The 13,496-nt window shown below is 36.2% G+C and overlaps 1 protein-coding gene across 4 annotated transcripts in view; it reads left to right on the forward strand.

The window, feature by feature from the left end:
• NBAS (NBAS subunit of NRZ tethering complex) overlaps nucleotides 1-13,496 on the forward strand; it is a 196,028-nt gene that overhangs the window by 64,971 nt on the left and 117,561 nt on the right. For all 4 annotated transcript variants that reach the window (XR_012653307.1, XM_075049114.1, XM_075049116.1 and 1 more), the window contains exons 31-34: nucleotides 560-672; nucleotides 4,159-4,272; nucleotides 11,953-12,066; nucleotides 12,962-13,119. Coding sequence is in view for 3 of the 4 variants with exons in the window: in XM_075049114.1 (XP_074905215.1) it covers nucleotides 560-672; nucleotides 4,159-4,272; nucleotides 11,953-12,066; nucleotides 12,962-13,119 (499 nt within the window). In the remaining variant the exon portion in view is untranslated. The remainder of the gene's footprint in view (nucleotides 1-559; nucleotides 673-4,158; nucleotides 4,273-11,952; nucleotides 12,067-12,961; nucleotides 13,120-13,496) is intronic.

A 13,496-nucleotide genomic window follows, 5' to 3' on the forward strand; every position in this document is an offset into this window, starting at 1 on the left:
CTTCAGAGCCATTTTGTGGTTTTTTTTGTTTTTTTTTTTCCTTTTAATCAGCTTTGTTTTCAATTGCTGAACCTAGTTGAGGAAACTGAATTTGTGACAATGGCTCTAATGTTTCACTTACAGTAAAATTTTTACAGAATTTTGCTTTTATCTTGTAGTATATGGCAACACCAAAAGGCAGTAGTGATATGAGAAATATTTCCTTTAATAATTACATATTTAAGTAATATTAAGTACGTATGTCTTCAACATCTTTTGTTAAATTCATTGCAGGTCTAAATACAAGAGAGTCTAGGTGAAGTTCCTGTCACAACTAGGTGAACAAGATTGTGGCAATCCAAGAATAGAATTTTTTAAAAATGTTTAGCCAGCCATAACAGAGATATAGTGCCAAACACAATATGTGTTACAGGACTAGTGAGTATTTTGAGGTTTCATAAGCACAGCAAATTACTTTTCTTTTTTTTTTTTTTTTTTTTCCACAGGTGAACTTCTTCCACAAATTTAACTTTGAATTTATTCAACACTTTTTAGAAAAATTTGTTTCCTTCCTATTTAGGTGCTGTCTACAACTTATTGTAGACTGTCCAAGTGCTATTCAGGAGGAGCTAGATCTCATTCGTGCTCTGGGCTACCTTGAAGAATTTGGCGTGAAAATATTACCATTACAAGGTACTGCATATTTTTATTCTTTATATGATTACTTGAATCACAGGCATAAATATGCATGACAAATGCATCCCTGCCTCCAAACAGCTTACAGGCACATACTGAAAAATGATTTCAGTTGAAAAGACATTTTTCAGTTGATGTGAGATAAGAAAGATATCTGCATATGGAATCTGTGTTTGGGGACTTATTTTTAGCAGAACTTTTTAATAATCTTCACTTGCTCATGTGCTGATAAGCTTTCAAATAATGGGTGGGAGAGAGGTACTTCATGGGTAGGCAGTTTTCATTGTCTCCACTGGGCTGTTTCATTTTGAAGTATATAAAACCCAATGGCAATGGAAGTGAACTTTTACAAGTTATTTCTTCTGATGACTTGTTTAAAATTTTAAATCTGTTTTGGAGCTCTGAGTCCAATGGTATGGAAAGTTGTTGGGCAGAAGTTGGAAAGAAAGGACGATTATGGACAGTGAGATAAAGGGAAAAATTGAATATATTGCAGTACGTCTTATTGCTTATAGATTGTGCCAAACTAACAAAGTTCATTGCTTTATGTGGCGGGTTGACCCTGGCTGGATGCTAGGTGCCCACCAAAGCTTCTGTATCACTCCCCCTCCTCAGCTGGACAGGGGAGAGAAAATATAACATAAGGCTCATGGGTCGAGGTAAGGACAGGGAGAGATCACTCAGTAATTACTGTCATGGGCAAAACAGACTCGACTTTGGGAAATTAGTTTAATTTATTACCAATCAAATCAGAGTAGGATAATGAGAAAATAAAAACTAAATCTTAAAACACCTTCCCCCCCACTCCTCCCTTCTTCCCAGGCTTAACTTTATTCCTGGTTTTCTCTCCCTCCTCCCCCCAGCGGCGCAGGGGGACAAGGAGTGGGGGTTGGGGTCGGTTCCTCACACGTTGTCTCTGCTGCTCCTTCCTCCTCAGGGGGAGGACTCCTCACTCCTCCCCTGCTCCAGTGTGGTATCCCTCCCATGGGAGACAGTCCTTCACGAACTTCTCCAACGCAGGTCCTTCCCATGGGCTGCAGTTCTGAAGTGCTCCAGCGTGGGTCCCTTCCATGGGCTGCAGTCCTTCAGGCACAGACTGCTCCATATTGGGGGGTCACCAGTCTTGCCAGCAAACCTGCTCCAGCGTGGGCTCCTCTCTCCACAGAGCCGCGGGTCCTGCCAGGAGCCTGCTCCAGTGCGGGCTTCCCATGGGGTCACAGTCTTGGCCAGCGGCGGGTCGGTCTTGGAGCCGGCTGGCATTGGCTCTATTGGACATGGGGGAAGCTTCCAGCAGCTTCTCACAGAAGCCACCCCTGTAGCCTCCCTGCTACCAAAACCTGGCCATGCAAACCCAATAGGCTTTATTAACAAAACCCCCACTTTTCTAAGTGAGAGAAATACAAGAGAGCTCATCTGCCTGGCTTCCAGTGAAGCTTGAATGTGTCTTATGTGGGCAACTATGTGAAACTGCATGAACACTGGTATTCTAAGCCAATTCTTGTAGAGTGTTTTCATGAGCACTGAGTACCAGTGAAACATGCTGATGGTAGTGCTTTATTTCTGGCATTGTGCAGAGAAATACTGGGATTTATGGGAAGCTCTTGTGGGTCTGTGGAAAGTGAAGTGGATGTTCTTAGTGGCTGTTGTTACTTTACTTTGGTGTTCTCTTTTTGTTGTCTTTTTTCTCCCAAGTATTCCTTCAAACTGAGCTGATGCTCCATATGTTATGTTCAGAAATCTTACCATTTCTGGACTGAGAATAAGTCTGTTTTCTAGATCTTGCAGTATTCCACTGTTGACTTCTAGAGCAGTATTATTTTTTTAATCAGTTTGTTCAGCCTGTAAAAAAGTACACGTATATTTTCTTCATCTTTTTTTGGTGTGGACGTGAAGGTATCATTTAAAAAAAGTTGCAACATAATATTGCATTTAATACTATGTGTAATACAACTGATCTAGATTAATAAGAATAAGTGAAATCATGCCTGTAATTTCATTAATGATCCTGTCTTATCCTGTCTTCAGTATTTTTCATGTAAATCAAATTAAACTAATAGGATTAAAATCATGTTTTAAAGTTTTAATGAAAGCCTTTAAATGGTCAGTTACTTTGATAGGATGTCATTAAAATAACATTAAAGGATCAGTTATTCCCACAGAAAAAATTAGCAGTAGACTTTTATTTGTATTTCTGTGTTTAGTTTTCTGTAGAGCTTCTCCCCCACTTGTATTTTTAGCAAACTCAGCAGTTAAGGTTGTGAACTACTTTATGATCTATTTAAATAAAATCTGGTTTGGAGACTCCTTATTGACATAAAAAGTGAAGAGAAGTCCATCTTTAATGAAAGTGTTTGACCCATGGTATTATTTCAGATTACTTTCAGTTATGTTAGATATTTCAAAATATCTTGCTTGTACAGTCAGTGAATGAAACCATTTAACTGCTGTATACTAATACATGTGTGTGATAGAATATTAAAAATGAAACTAAAAGTGTAGCCTTTTCCTGCTCCTGCATTCTTAACTTGTTTTAGTCTAATTTGATTTCCAGAGCTTTATTAATAGAGTTTTCATTATGCAAGGGCTTCTTTACTCTTATTGAAAGGCCTAATGTCATATGTTTTAAAGTCTGTATTAGCATATTGGGCTTATCCCTCATGCAGACATTAATGTCTTACTGAGTGTTAAAGGGTTAAGATCTGCATGCTGTTCCTCTGTGTTCTGAGAACTTGCATGGTATGAAAAAGTTAGTTTTTTAAAGCAGCAACCTGAAGTTAGCCCCCTACTAACTAGTTAAAAAGAGCACTGAAATTGATTCATGATATTAAATTATACAATTAAGGTAATTGTTTAATTATTGATAAAATCTTTTTTGAAACATAGTACTAATTACAAGCTTTTCATGATATGGTTGACACAACCTTGTGATTTGCAGGCTATCTCTCTACTTGCTCAGAAAATATTTATGGAAATTAAAACACCCTCAAGATTTTGTCTATGACAGTTCTTTCAGTTTTGCAGTGATGTATCCTGTCCACCCTAAGATACAATGTAGTGTGAAATATTTGTTACTTACAGTATTCTCAATGAAAGTTAATGTCTGTTTTAACAGTCCTCCTGAGAATGTTGCAAAAATTCTATTTAAAAATAAATTTGTATAAAGGCATATGGTTAGTCATATAAATTTAAAAACATTGAGTCTGAAAACCTGAAACAAAAATAAGTTTTCTTTCTGGTCAGTCTCCCTCTTCTTCTTCTTCCCTTCCCAGCCTGACTTGCTAGAGATTGGGGCTGGATAGTGTTATTATAACTTTCTCTTTATTGGTATAATTGAAGATCCGAATGCAAGTAACTTTGGGCTGGTTTTCAGATTGTTTGTTTTCTTATACTCCCTAGCACTCTTTCTGCGTCTACGTTGTTAACGAGAAACACAGCAGTAGGGTTCATTTGTACAGTCTCTAACACCAGTTCTTCTTTCAACAGTGCGTTTATGTTCGGATCGACTTAGTCTCATCAAGGACTGTCTTGCTCAGTTGTCAACGAACTATAGGCAGTCTGCTAAGCTCCTGGGACTTGCAAATTTGCTAAGGGTTGCAGGTAAGCTGTGTTAATAAGACACTGAATCACAATGCAGCATGCATTTGTGTTATGCTTTAGGACGTTTGAGTTGATATTAGAATGTGTGTTCAAGGATATCACCAAAAAGACATCTCAAAAATTAGTCATTGGGGAGGAATAAAATATTTTACATGAATGAAATATTTTATTTGTAATAAAACAGCTGATATTGTCAGCTGCTCTGACGTTCCAGTAATGCCTAAAATAAAAACAGCCTTGTCTAATCTGGATTTGGAGTAAAAGCTCATTTCAGATTGGACGAGTTGCGGCTGAGAATATTTTGTTTTACAGTTAATTGGTAGTACTAAAACTCCAGCAAATCATATTGTCCCTGTCAAATAAGGTAGTCTGATTTAATAGAAGTCCCATTTAAGCTAGAGGTGAAAAAAAGTCATCTGTAATGCATAAACTTTGGCTCTTGGACTTTTGCGTATGCTTTGTATTTCTTCTTTTGCACTAAAAATAATGCGTTAGCGTTAGGTTGAGTATTCATTTGAGGAGCTGAGCATTTTCAAGGGTTGAATCCTAACGATACTAGATTTTTTTTTTTTTTTTTTTTTTTTTAAGATAGCCCACTTAAAATATCTGGCAGACCTTTTGATTTTGAAAAATACTTCGTCAGTGCAACTGCAAATACAATAGTGCTATATTTTTATGATGTAGAAATAGAATATAGAAATATAAAATATAAATTCATATTTTATGCAGCATGGTATATAAAATTGATGCATTCTGGCTTTGTCAGTGGTGCATGCCTGGCTAATTCCTTTCTCTCTATATTTGTTAAATCATTTAAGAATTTTTTCTTATGTATTCAGGAAGCTTAGTATTGGCAATTTTTGCATAGTATTATATAGGGAGGGAGATATTCAAGGGGATTGGGTGAGGTTATGAACAGAGGTACAGAAGTTAGGTTGTTGACCTCCTGAGTTGCCTAGGTCCTAAGGAAAGGAATCACTGGAAATGTTGTCATGACTCTGGTAAGCTCAGTGCTCCTGTTACGTAGCGCTGCTACATGAAAAATGGCAGAGGGGAGGGGATGGTACTATGTTAGGTAGCTGGATCTAATCTATGTATTTGTTAATTTCACATGTAATTTCCTGTTCTGTAGAAAAACTAGAATGACAGTCATAACTTCTCTTTTTTTTTCTTTGCTTGCAAGACTTTTGGGAAAAAAAAAAAAAATCTCCATATTGGTTCATAAGACAAGATTGCTGTACAGCTCTTTCCCTCTCTCCTCTGCTTCCTCCCACATAAAGTTAAAATCTGTCAATTTTTCTTCTTAATATTCTGGGTCCTTTAGGCTAATGCTTCTGATTTTTGTTTTACCTTCTCTTTGAATCTAAATGATTTCTTTGTATGAGAGAAGGAAAAGCAAAATCCAGAGTGATTCTATGAAGCTTAAAAACATGAAGTATTTTGTCCAGTAACGTTAGTTGTAGATCAGTGTCTACAGTGCCCTGGTATGTACCTTTAAACAGGAAACAAACTCATGGCTCCCATCTCTAGAAATCGAAAGATGAGAGGCAATGTATGTTAGGTAGAGAACTTCAGGGAATTCCTATAGAGTTCATTGATATGGTAATGTCTGTGTGCTAGTGTTATAATCACAGTGGCACTTACTGAGACACCACTGAAAAGAGAGATTTAGAAGAGGTATTTAAAGCCAGATGACGAAATGGCCTCCTGATTTTCTCTGGCTTGCGGTTACCAGGGTGGCGAAAAACTGAAGATGAATATGCGAGGTGGTTAATTTTTAAGCAGGTGAATGATTTAAAAACTACTGCTTATGCTACAAATTACATATTTATTTTAAGAGCGTTGTGCTCTCTGATTTTAATGGTTAACCTCAGGAATAATGCTAATGGTTGTTCCTGTGGTAAATGTGGAACTTTAGTAGTAAAAGTATATATTTCGGGAGTAAATCTTGCTAAGGAATATACTAGTTTGACACTTGCTGTTCTTGTCTCTTATGTTAAATAAATAAGTCTGTCGCTTTCAAAGTTATCTTTTGGTTATAGAGTAACATTTATTTGAAAGGAAAAAATAGCAAGAAGATATTTCCAGTAGGGACTTTCTGTGGTGGTGGGATGTGGTGGGATTTTTTTGTGTTGGTTGGTTGGTTGATTTGTTTGTTTGTTTTTAAATAAGTAGTTTTAAGCTTTTGTGATTAAAAACCATTTCACTGTCACTGAGGTATAACTAGTCGTATTACTTATATAGAAATACTATTTTCTGTACAGGATGTTCATTTATAAGCAAGATAATGGATTCAGTATGAGAATGCCATCGTTGTGAATTTTATCTAAACTTATTTGTTGTGGGAGATTGGCTATGGAAAACAGGTTTCTTCCATATTAAGAAACTCAGTGTTTCTTTAATCTTTTTTTAGTTTTTCTGGACTTGAAAGCTATAAACAGCATACCACTATTACTGCAGATTTTTTGTTCCTGACGTTCCATTCCACTGATGAGTATCCAGAATAGTATCCAAAAGCACACAAAGGAAACATGATTGTCGTCACTATTTTAAGTCATGCATGCAAATGCAATATTTTTTCCGCAGATTAAAGAAAGTCTGTACAGCTTTACTCTTCAGTCCTCAATTACTGCTGTATGTACTTCCAGTGAGTGTGGAAAAGGTAACCTTACAATGAATTTAAAGTTGCATATGATTTTAATAGTTAGGTTAATAATACCTTAAAAACAGATTTTAAGTGGAATGCTGGCATAGCCTTAATCATAGTCTGTAAATGAAGAGTCTTGTAAAATTTAATAGTAGGTGTAAAAAAAAAAAAAAAAACAAAACAAAAAACCACACACACCTATTGAAGTAATTCATATAGAAATGGTGTATCTGTATCTGTTGACTCGTAATTTAAGTTACTGAGTTACAATTAATTATTAATATGATGAAGAGTTATTTTACGACTTGGTAACCATAAGAATCATAACAAATGCTCATATTATTCCACAAATTGGTTTTTAGCCAAAAGGGCAGCTCACGCATACAGATTTTAATATTCGTGAATGAGTATATTTTATTTTAAACTGAATATTAGAAAAGGAAAACCTTCCTTGCAGTTTTAGCACAGATAGTCTTTGTTAGCAGGTTTAAAACTACTGGGAAAGGGTAACTTGATTTCTAGCAGCTTATGATGAAGGGAATGGTTTTATGGAGATATATTGGGATGAGTCTGGATATTGAAAAAGAATCTAGGGATTGAACTTTATGGACTTGCCTAATGAAGAATTTGATAAAACGCTGCTGGAAGAAAGAATTGGTTTTTGTCCCTAATTGGTTTTCACCACTTATACAATTATCCTGATTTATGAGCCATCTTTGCTGTGAAAGAAGTTCTAATTTTGTCTTGTGGAACACGCTTACCAGTATTGGTTACGCATGCTCAAATTTGCAGTCCCTTCCATTCCCAAGCCACTGTGTGTATCTACCAGTAGAGTGCTTTCTTGTGCTTTATCTGCTTACTGGAGGAATTTGTTTCAGCATTTCCCCCTCTTTGCTCCCCTTGCTACCCCACCTCATAACATTACTAATTGTGAAAGTCTGCTCGCTACATCTATCCATCCATACCTATATAAATTTTAAACATGCGTGTACATATAGAGTATATAGAATATGCTGTTATACTATATATAAATATATAACCTATAAAATACTCTGAGCATATGTATTTTAATTTCAATTCTAAAAGAATGTATTTGCTGTGCATACAAGGGTATAGTGCATATGGTCATCCTCAAGGAGCTTTGGGAGCAGTGTTCTCTGAATACAGTTTGTTTAGAGAGCAGCACTAAAAGTGAAGACTAGAATTTATATTCATACTTGTCAAAGCTGAAATATTGCTTAGGTAATGGTATATCAGCTAGCAGCTTAATTGCTTTAAAGTATTTGATTAATGACAGTAAACTCTACTTAAGCCTCATGTCGCTACCTCTGTAAAGTAAGCATACAAGTGTTATCTTAATTTCACAGATGGGCAAAGTGAGGGAGGGAGAATGTGCTCAGCATGACAGCCAGGAAATCTGCACCTGCTCAGGGAGCTGGAGCTGTTTTGTCTCATGATCCTCACTTAATCCACACTCTTGGTTAAGAAAGGGTGTGAAAGAATTCACTTTATGGAATTACTTGCTTACAAAATAGAAGAGCAAAAAAGAGTAAAAAAAAAATGCTTAAGTATCAGAAATTAAGACCATCTTCTCTACTGTAAAAAAAAAAAAAAAATCTAACGAGCATTGCTCTTTTTCTTGAGTCAGGCTCTCTAGAAATATTTTCTGTTCATTATTCTCTTTTGTCACAACTTTCTATGGTAATTTAATTAATTTTAATATCCATGAGCTAATTCTAATAACTTTAAGCTTTGCTCACATTCTGAAGTCAAAGCTTATTTTTTGAAATCCACCTTCCTCAACACTGCTTCCTCAACTTATTGCTTAACGCATGTGAAAGTAACCATACTGATGGTTTCTGATCTCCTAAATGTAGATGCCATGGAATTTCTGGAGTATACATACAATTTTGATACCATTTGACTTTTAAGTTTTTATGACATGGTTTCACTCAAGATAATGTTTTTCATCCACTCTCAAATAGCATGCATCTTACTCAGAGTGTTTCAATAAGCTTTTTTTTCTTTATATGTCCCAAATTGGATCCAAACTTTTAAAAAATATTTGAGCAACCTTTATTTCTCAAGAAAAAATGTTTTTCTATTTCTGAGCTTTGTATTTTTCCTCTCGTCATTTGTAATAGAATCATAGAATCATTTAGGTTGGAAAAGACCTTTAAGGTCATCGAGTCCAACCATTAACCTAACGCTACCAAGCCCACCACTAAACCATGTCCCTAAGTGCCACCTCTACACATCTTCCAAATACCTCCAGGGATGGTGACTCAGCACTTCCCTGGGCAGCCTGTTCCAATGCATGACAGCCCTTGCAGTGAAGAAATTTTTCCTGATATCCAATCTAAACCTCCCCTGGGTCAACTTGAGGCCATTTCCTCTTGTTCTGTCCCTTGTTAGTTGGGAGAAGAGACCAACACCCACCTCACTACAACCCCCTTTCAGTTATGATGCCATATATGCTTGTATCGACTTCTATCTGAATGCTAAACATCATAACAAAAAGATATGGAAAGAACTTTGGAGACTTAAGTCTTACTGGGTGGACTAACCCTTAGGATATAAATGCATTTTCCTTATGATGTAGGGAGGCAATAGTGTGAAGGAGTGTAACACACACAAACTTTTACATATCATAAAAGGGAAACAAAACCTAAGATAACCTTTCCAGTTGCTGAGCTTGATTTGTTTGAGTCTGGATGTCAGACGTTAACATAAAGGCTTGATGGAGATTACTGTGTAGTAAAAAAAAATACCTTCAAATGAGGTGTGTCAAAGCTGAAGCAGTGAGTTTTTTCATGTTTGAATAGAAGAACAAGACCATGCCTCTAAACTGCAGCAGAGGTAGTATTTTAAGTGACTGCACTGTTGAGGCAACGAAAGCTGCATGAAGAAGGGCTTGAGCTGTGCGTTGCAGGGGATTCATTAGTTGCGTCGGAGCTGCAGTTGTTCTGTGACATAACAGCGTGTGTCAAGATAATGGAAGTTTAAATGAGTGAACAATGGAGATAAGATGAGCAAGTATAGCCATGGACTGGAAGGAGAACAATCCTTATATTTTATGCTTGTGCTTTTGTAAAACATGTGAAGGTGTATCCCACTGCATCAAAACTAATTAGCTAAAACATTGGGGATGGGGGACTTGTCAGCGTATGACTGCTCAAGCACAGTTAAGAAAACCATTCTTTGCTCCAAGTGTTGTTCCCCTCTTCCTTCCAATCCCACTGATTTTTAAGTAGTAATAAATAGTAGTGATTATTTTGTCTAGATGAAATCTGAGGGACAATAGTTTGATTATTTCTCTTGCCTTTTATTTGTGTCTGCTACTTAGTCAAATCTCTCTGTAAGTAGTAAAGCTGTCAGTGTAAAGTGGGCATCAGAAGGTGAGTGGCAAGTACGGATCTCTTGCTTATAGAAATGACAGTTCACATTTAGCTTGTGTAGATAGAAGCACCTTTTTGTCATCTGTAATTGCTTTTGCCCGGATGAGAAGTTCCCGACTTCCAGAGGGCAAAATTTTGCAGCAGAAGAGCCTTGGATGTGATTAATTTGCAACACCGTGTGTTGCCAGTATATAGAGCAAGAGGCCAAAAGATAAAATGATGGGAAGCCAACCTGTTCTCCCAGCTGAGTTAGTCATGACGTGCCGGGATTAGGGGAATCTTGATTGAGTTCAGTAATTAGGGTAACTTCACTTCCCTGAATGTCATTCTAGCACAACTGCTACATCTTTTCTTTTGAGAAAGCTTTAAAAAGAAATTTGCTTTGCCTGTGGTGATGGACCTGCAAATTAGAGTTAAAAATAACAGCTGTACAATTTAAAAACATGTACTCTTTGTATGGTTTTTGGAACTGGATCTGTTTAACCTTCTGAAATATTTGCATTTCACAAGTTGTAGTAATACAGTTTCATAAACCAGTGCCCTTTTCAAATGACTTTAACAGCAGTGACTGCGTAAAATCACTTTTAATAATAGGGGAGAACCATGGGCAAGAAGCTTTCATTGAAAAAACCTACTCATTTTTATTAGCTTCTTGCCACCATTCTTTTCTATATTAAAATGAATAGTGTGAGATTATTTTTCCTGTGCATGTTTAGTCACCTTAGTGCGTGGACATACACGCAATTTTGAGCACAAGACTGGACCAATTGGTGTCAGTGAAGTAAATAATTTTCATTCTCTTGTGTTCACTCTAAATTGGAAAAAGTTAAAAAAAAATAGAAATAGGAGACTTGTAAAAGGTGACAGGTAGAAGTACTATGTGTAGTGACTATAACTGTCTTTGAAAGGGAAATAAGTTGTCTGATTAGATTTTCATCTGTGAATGCTGATGTATTAAAATTAAGGTCAGGACATTTTTCTACGAAAATTCTTGATGAAACTTCAGTCAGAAAAGATCAATAGTATCTGAAGTGTTACTTTTGAGTCATAACTGGGGGAAGAGGCATTGTCCAGAAGGTCTAGTGACCAAGATGCCTGTATGGTGTGAAAAAATAGTTTCAGTTCTACTCACTCAATTTATGAAGGTAGGGCTTTTTAAAATACCTATATCTTCCACATCTCATGAATTATTTGGCTCTGTGAAGTGGGAGTTTAAACTGGGGCTTTGCATACTGTAAGAAAACAAAAAGTTCAAAATTCTTATTCTGTTACAGTTCACAGAAGTTTTTTTTTTCAATGTCAGGATTTTGATTTATATGTCACTTACCTTAAATATCAGTCTGTCTTGGCCATCGCATAAATACAGTCTTCAAAGTGTTTTGTTTTGTTTTGTTTTTAACTTAGACATAACATGCTGTGTAGTTATTTTTAGCCAGGTATGTTGCCAGTGTTTTTTAAAATACATAACTGTTTTTAGTGTTTCCTTCAGGAAAAAACAGGTAATTTCATTTCTGCTTCAATTTCAAGATGGGCTTTTTGTGTTGTGGCATATAGTCTTCTTAAGAAATAAAGTAGCAAGCTTAAGTTGACTATTAATTCGAATTAACTAATTAAAAAGTTGAATTTTTCTTACAGGAGATGATCAGATGGAGAGAAAAGGTCAAGTTTTAATCCTTTTAGTGGAACAAGCTCTCAGTTTCCAGGACTACAAAGCAGCTAGTATGCATTGCCAGGAGCTCATGGCCACAGGTGAAGTGATTAAATGGGGATTGCGTGGCGTGGTGGTGATGGAAATCTTGAGTTCTGACTCTCAGCTTACTATGAAGTATGGTACTTCAGATTGGTCCATTTCATTCAAAAATAAGTTACATTTTGTTTGTGGAAGTCAACAGACATCTCCATGGAATCGAGATGTATACAGCAAGTACTGTATGTAATAAGATTATTACAGAACTATTGGACATATAACCTTACAGAGCTTTTCTGTACGTCTCTGGGAATCACAATTTTTCATTCTTCCTATACTGTACCCCTCTCAAACAGGTGAAAATATGTGACTGCAGCTAGTAGGAATGTGCAGGTCTTCTAGATGTCTACCTTTCTATCAAAACTCTTAAAATATTTGTGCTATTTATGTAATTTGTATATGTGAGGGTTTGAGTGGAGGTAAATGACATGTGTCAAGATACAAGGACAATAGGATTTGTTTCTTTTGCTTTTTTTTTTCTGCCTTAAGATTGAGGGGGGAAAATCTGAGATGAATTGAGGTTCTAATATATCAAGTGATATATTTTACTTTTTTTTTTTTACAGCCACTCCAGTAAGGTGTTCAATATCATGCTCTGAAGTAAATTATGATTTTCTTATTGCAATATGTAAAAATATAGTGTGTAGGCTTACAGATGTCTATTGTACTGATATCTACAATATGATAAATAATGAATGTTTTATGTATTTGATCAGTCTAAAGTTGAGTTATATCTCTCTTTTATGGAGCCTTTATGGTTCCTTTCTTGGGAGATGTTAAGTGTTGGCAAGAACGCCACATGCCCTCCTTTTTCTCATCCAGTAAGAATTATGCAGCATTCCCCTGTCACTTGTGAAGCTTACCAACCTCAGAAATACATTTTGTGTTCCCTTGTAGGTTATTCTAAAAGCTGGGAAGTATGCAGTCAGCTTGGTCAATCAGAAGGCTACCATGATTTGAGTATGCGTCAGGAACTCATGGCTTTTGCTCTGACACACTGTCCCCCAAGTGCCATAGAGGCATTGCTGGGAGTGAGCAGTTCGTTGCAAACCCAGGTAGGTGTTTCTGAAACTTCTTTCATGCAAGTTCAATGCTTACCAAAGTAAAGGAGACTTGTCCTCATTTTTAAGTTTGTTCCCTTAAGTTCCATCCCCCCAATGAGTTTATATTTCTTCTGCTCTGTTTTTCTGCGTTCACTGTTATATTTCAACAAAGGAGATCTCTTTATAAGCATTTTTATATTATGAGTTGGCTTCTCAGGTAGAAATGCAATTATATTCTCTTATCACTAGTACTTCTAATTTCTTTATTTACTGCCTGATTTAAACATTTTACTTGCAAATGCAGTTAAATAATTTTTTCAGTGTTTTCCAGGTATTTACATCTTGTAATGCAACTTCATTAAATGCCCACATAAATGTCTGTTAAATAT

This window comes from Buteo buteo, chromosome 17, assembly GCF_964188355.1.
Source record: "Buteo buteo chromosome 17, bButBut1.hap1.1, whole genome shotgun sequence".
Classification (NCBI taxonomy): domain Eukaryota; kingdom Metazoa; phylum Chordata; class Aves; order Accipitriformes; family Accipitridae; genus Buteo; species Buteo buteo.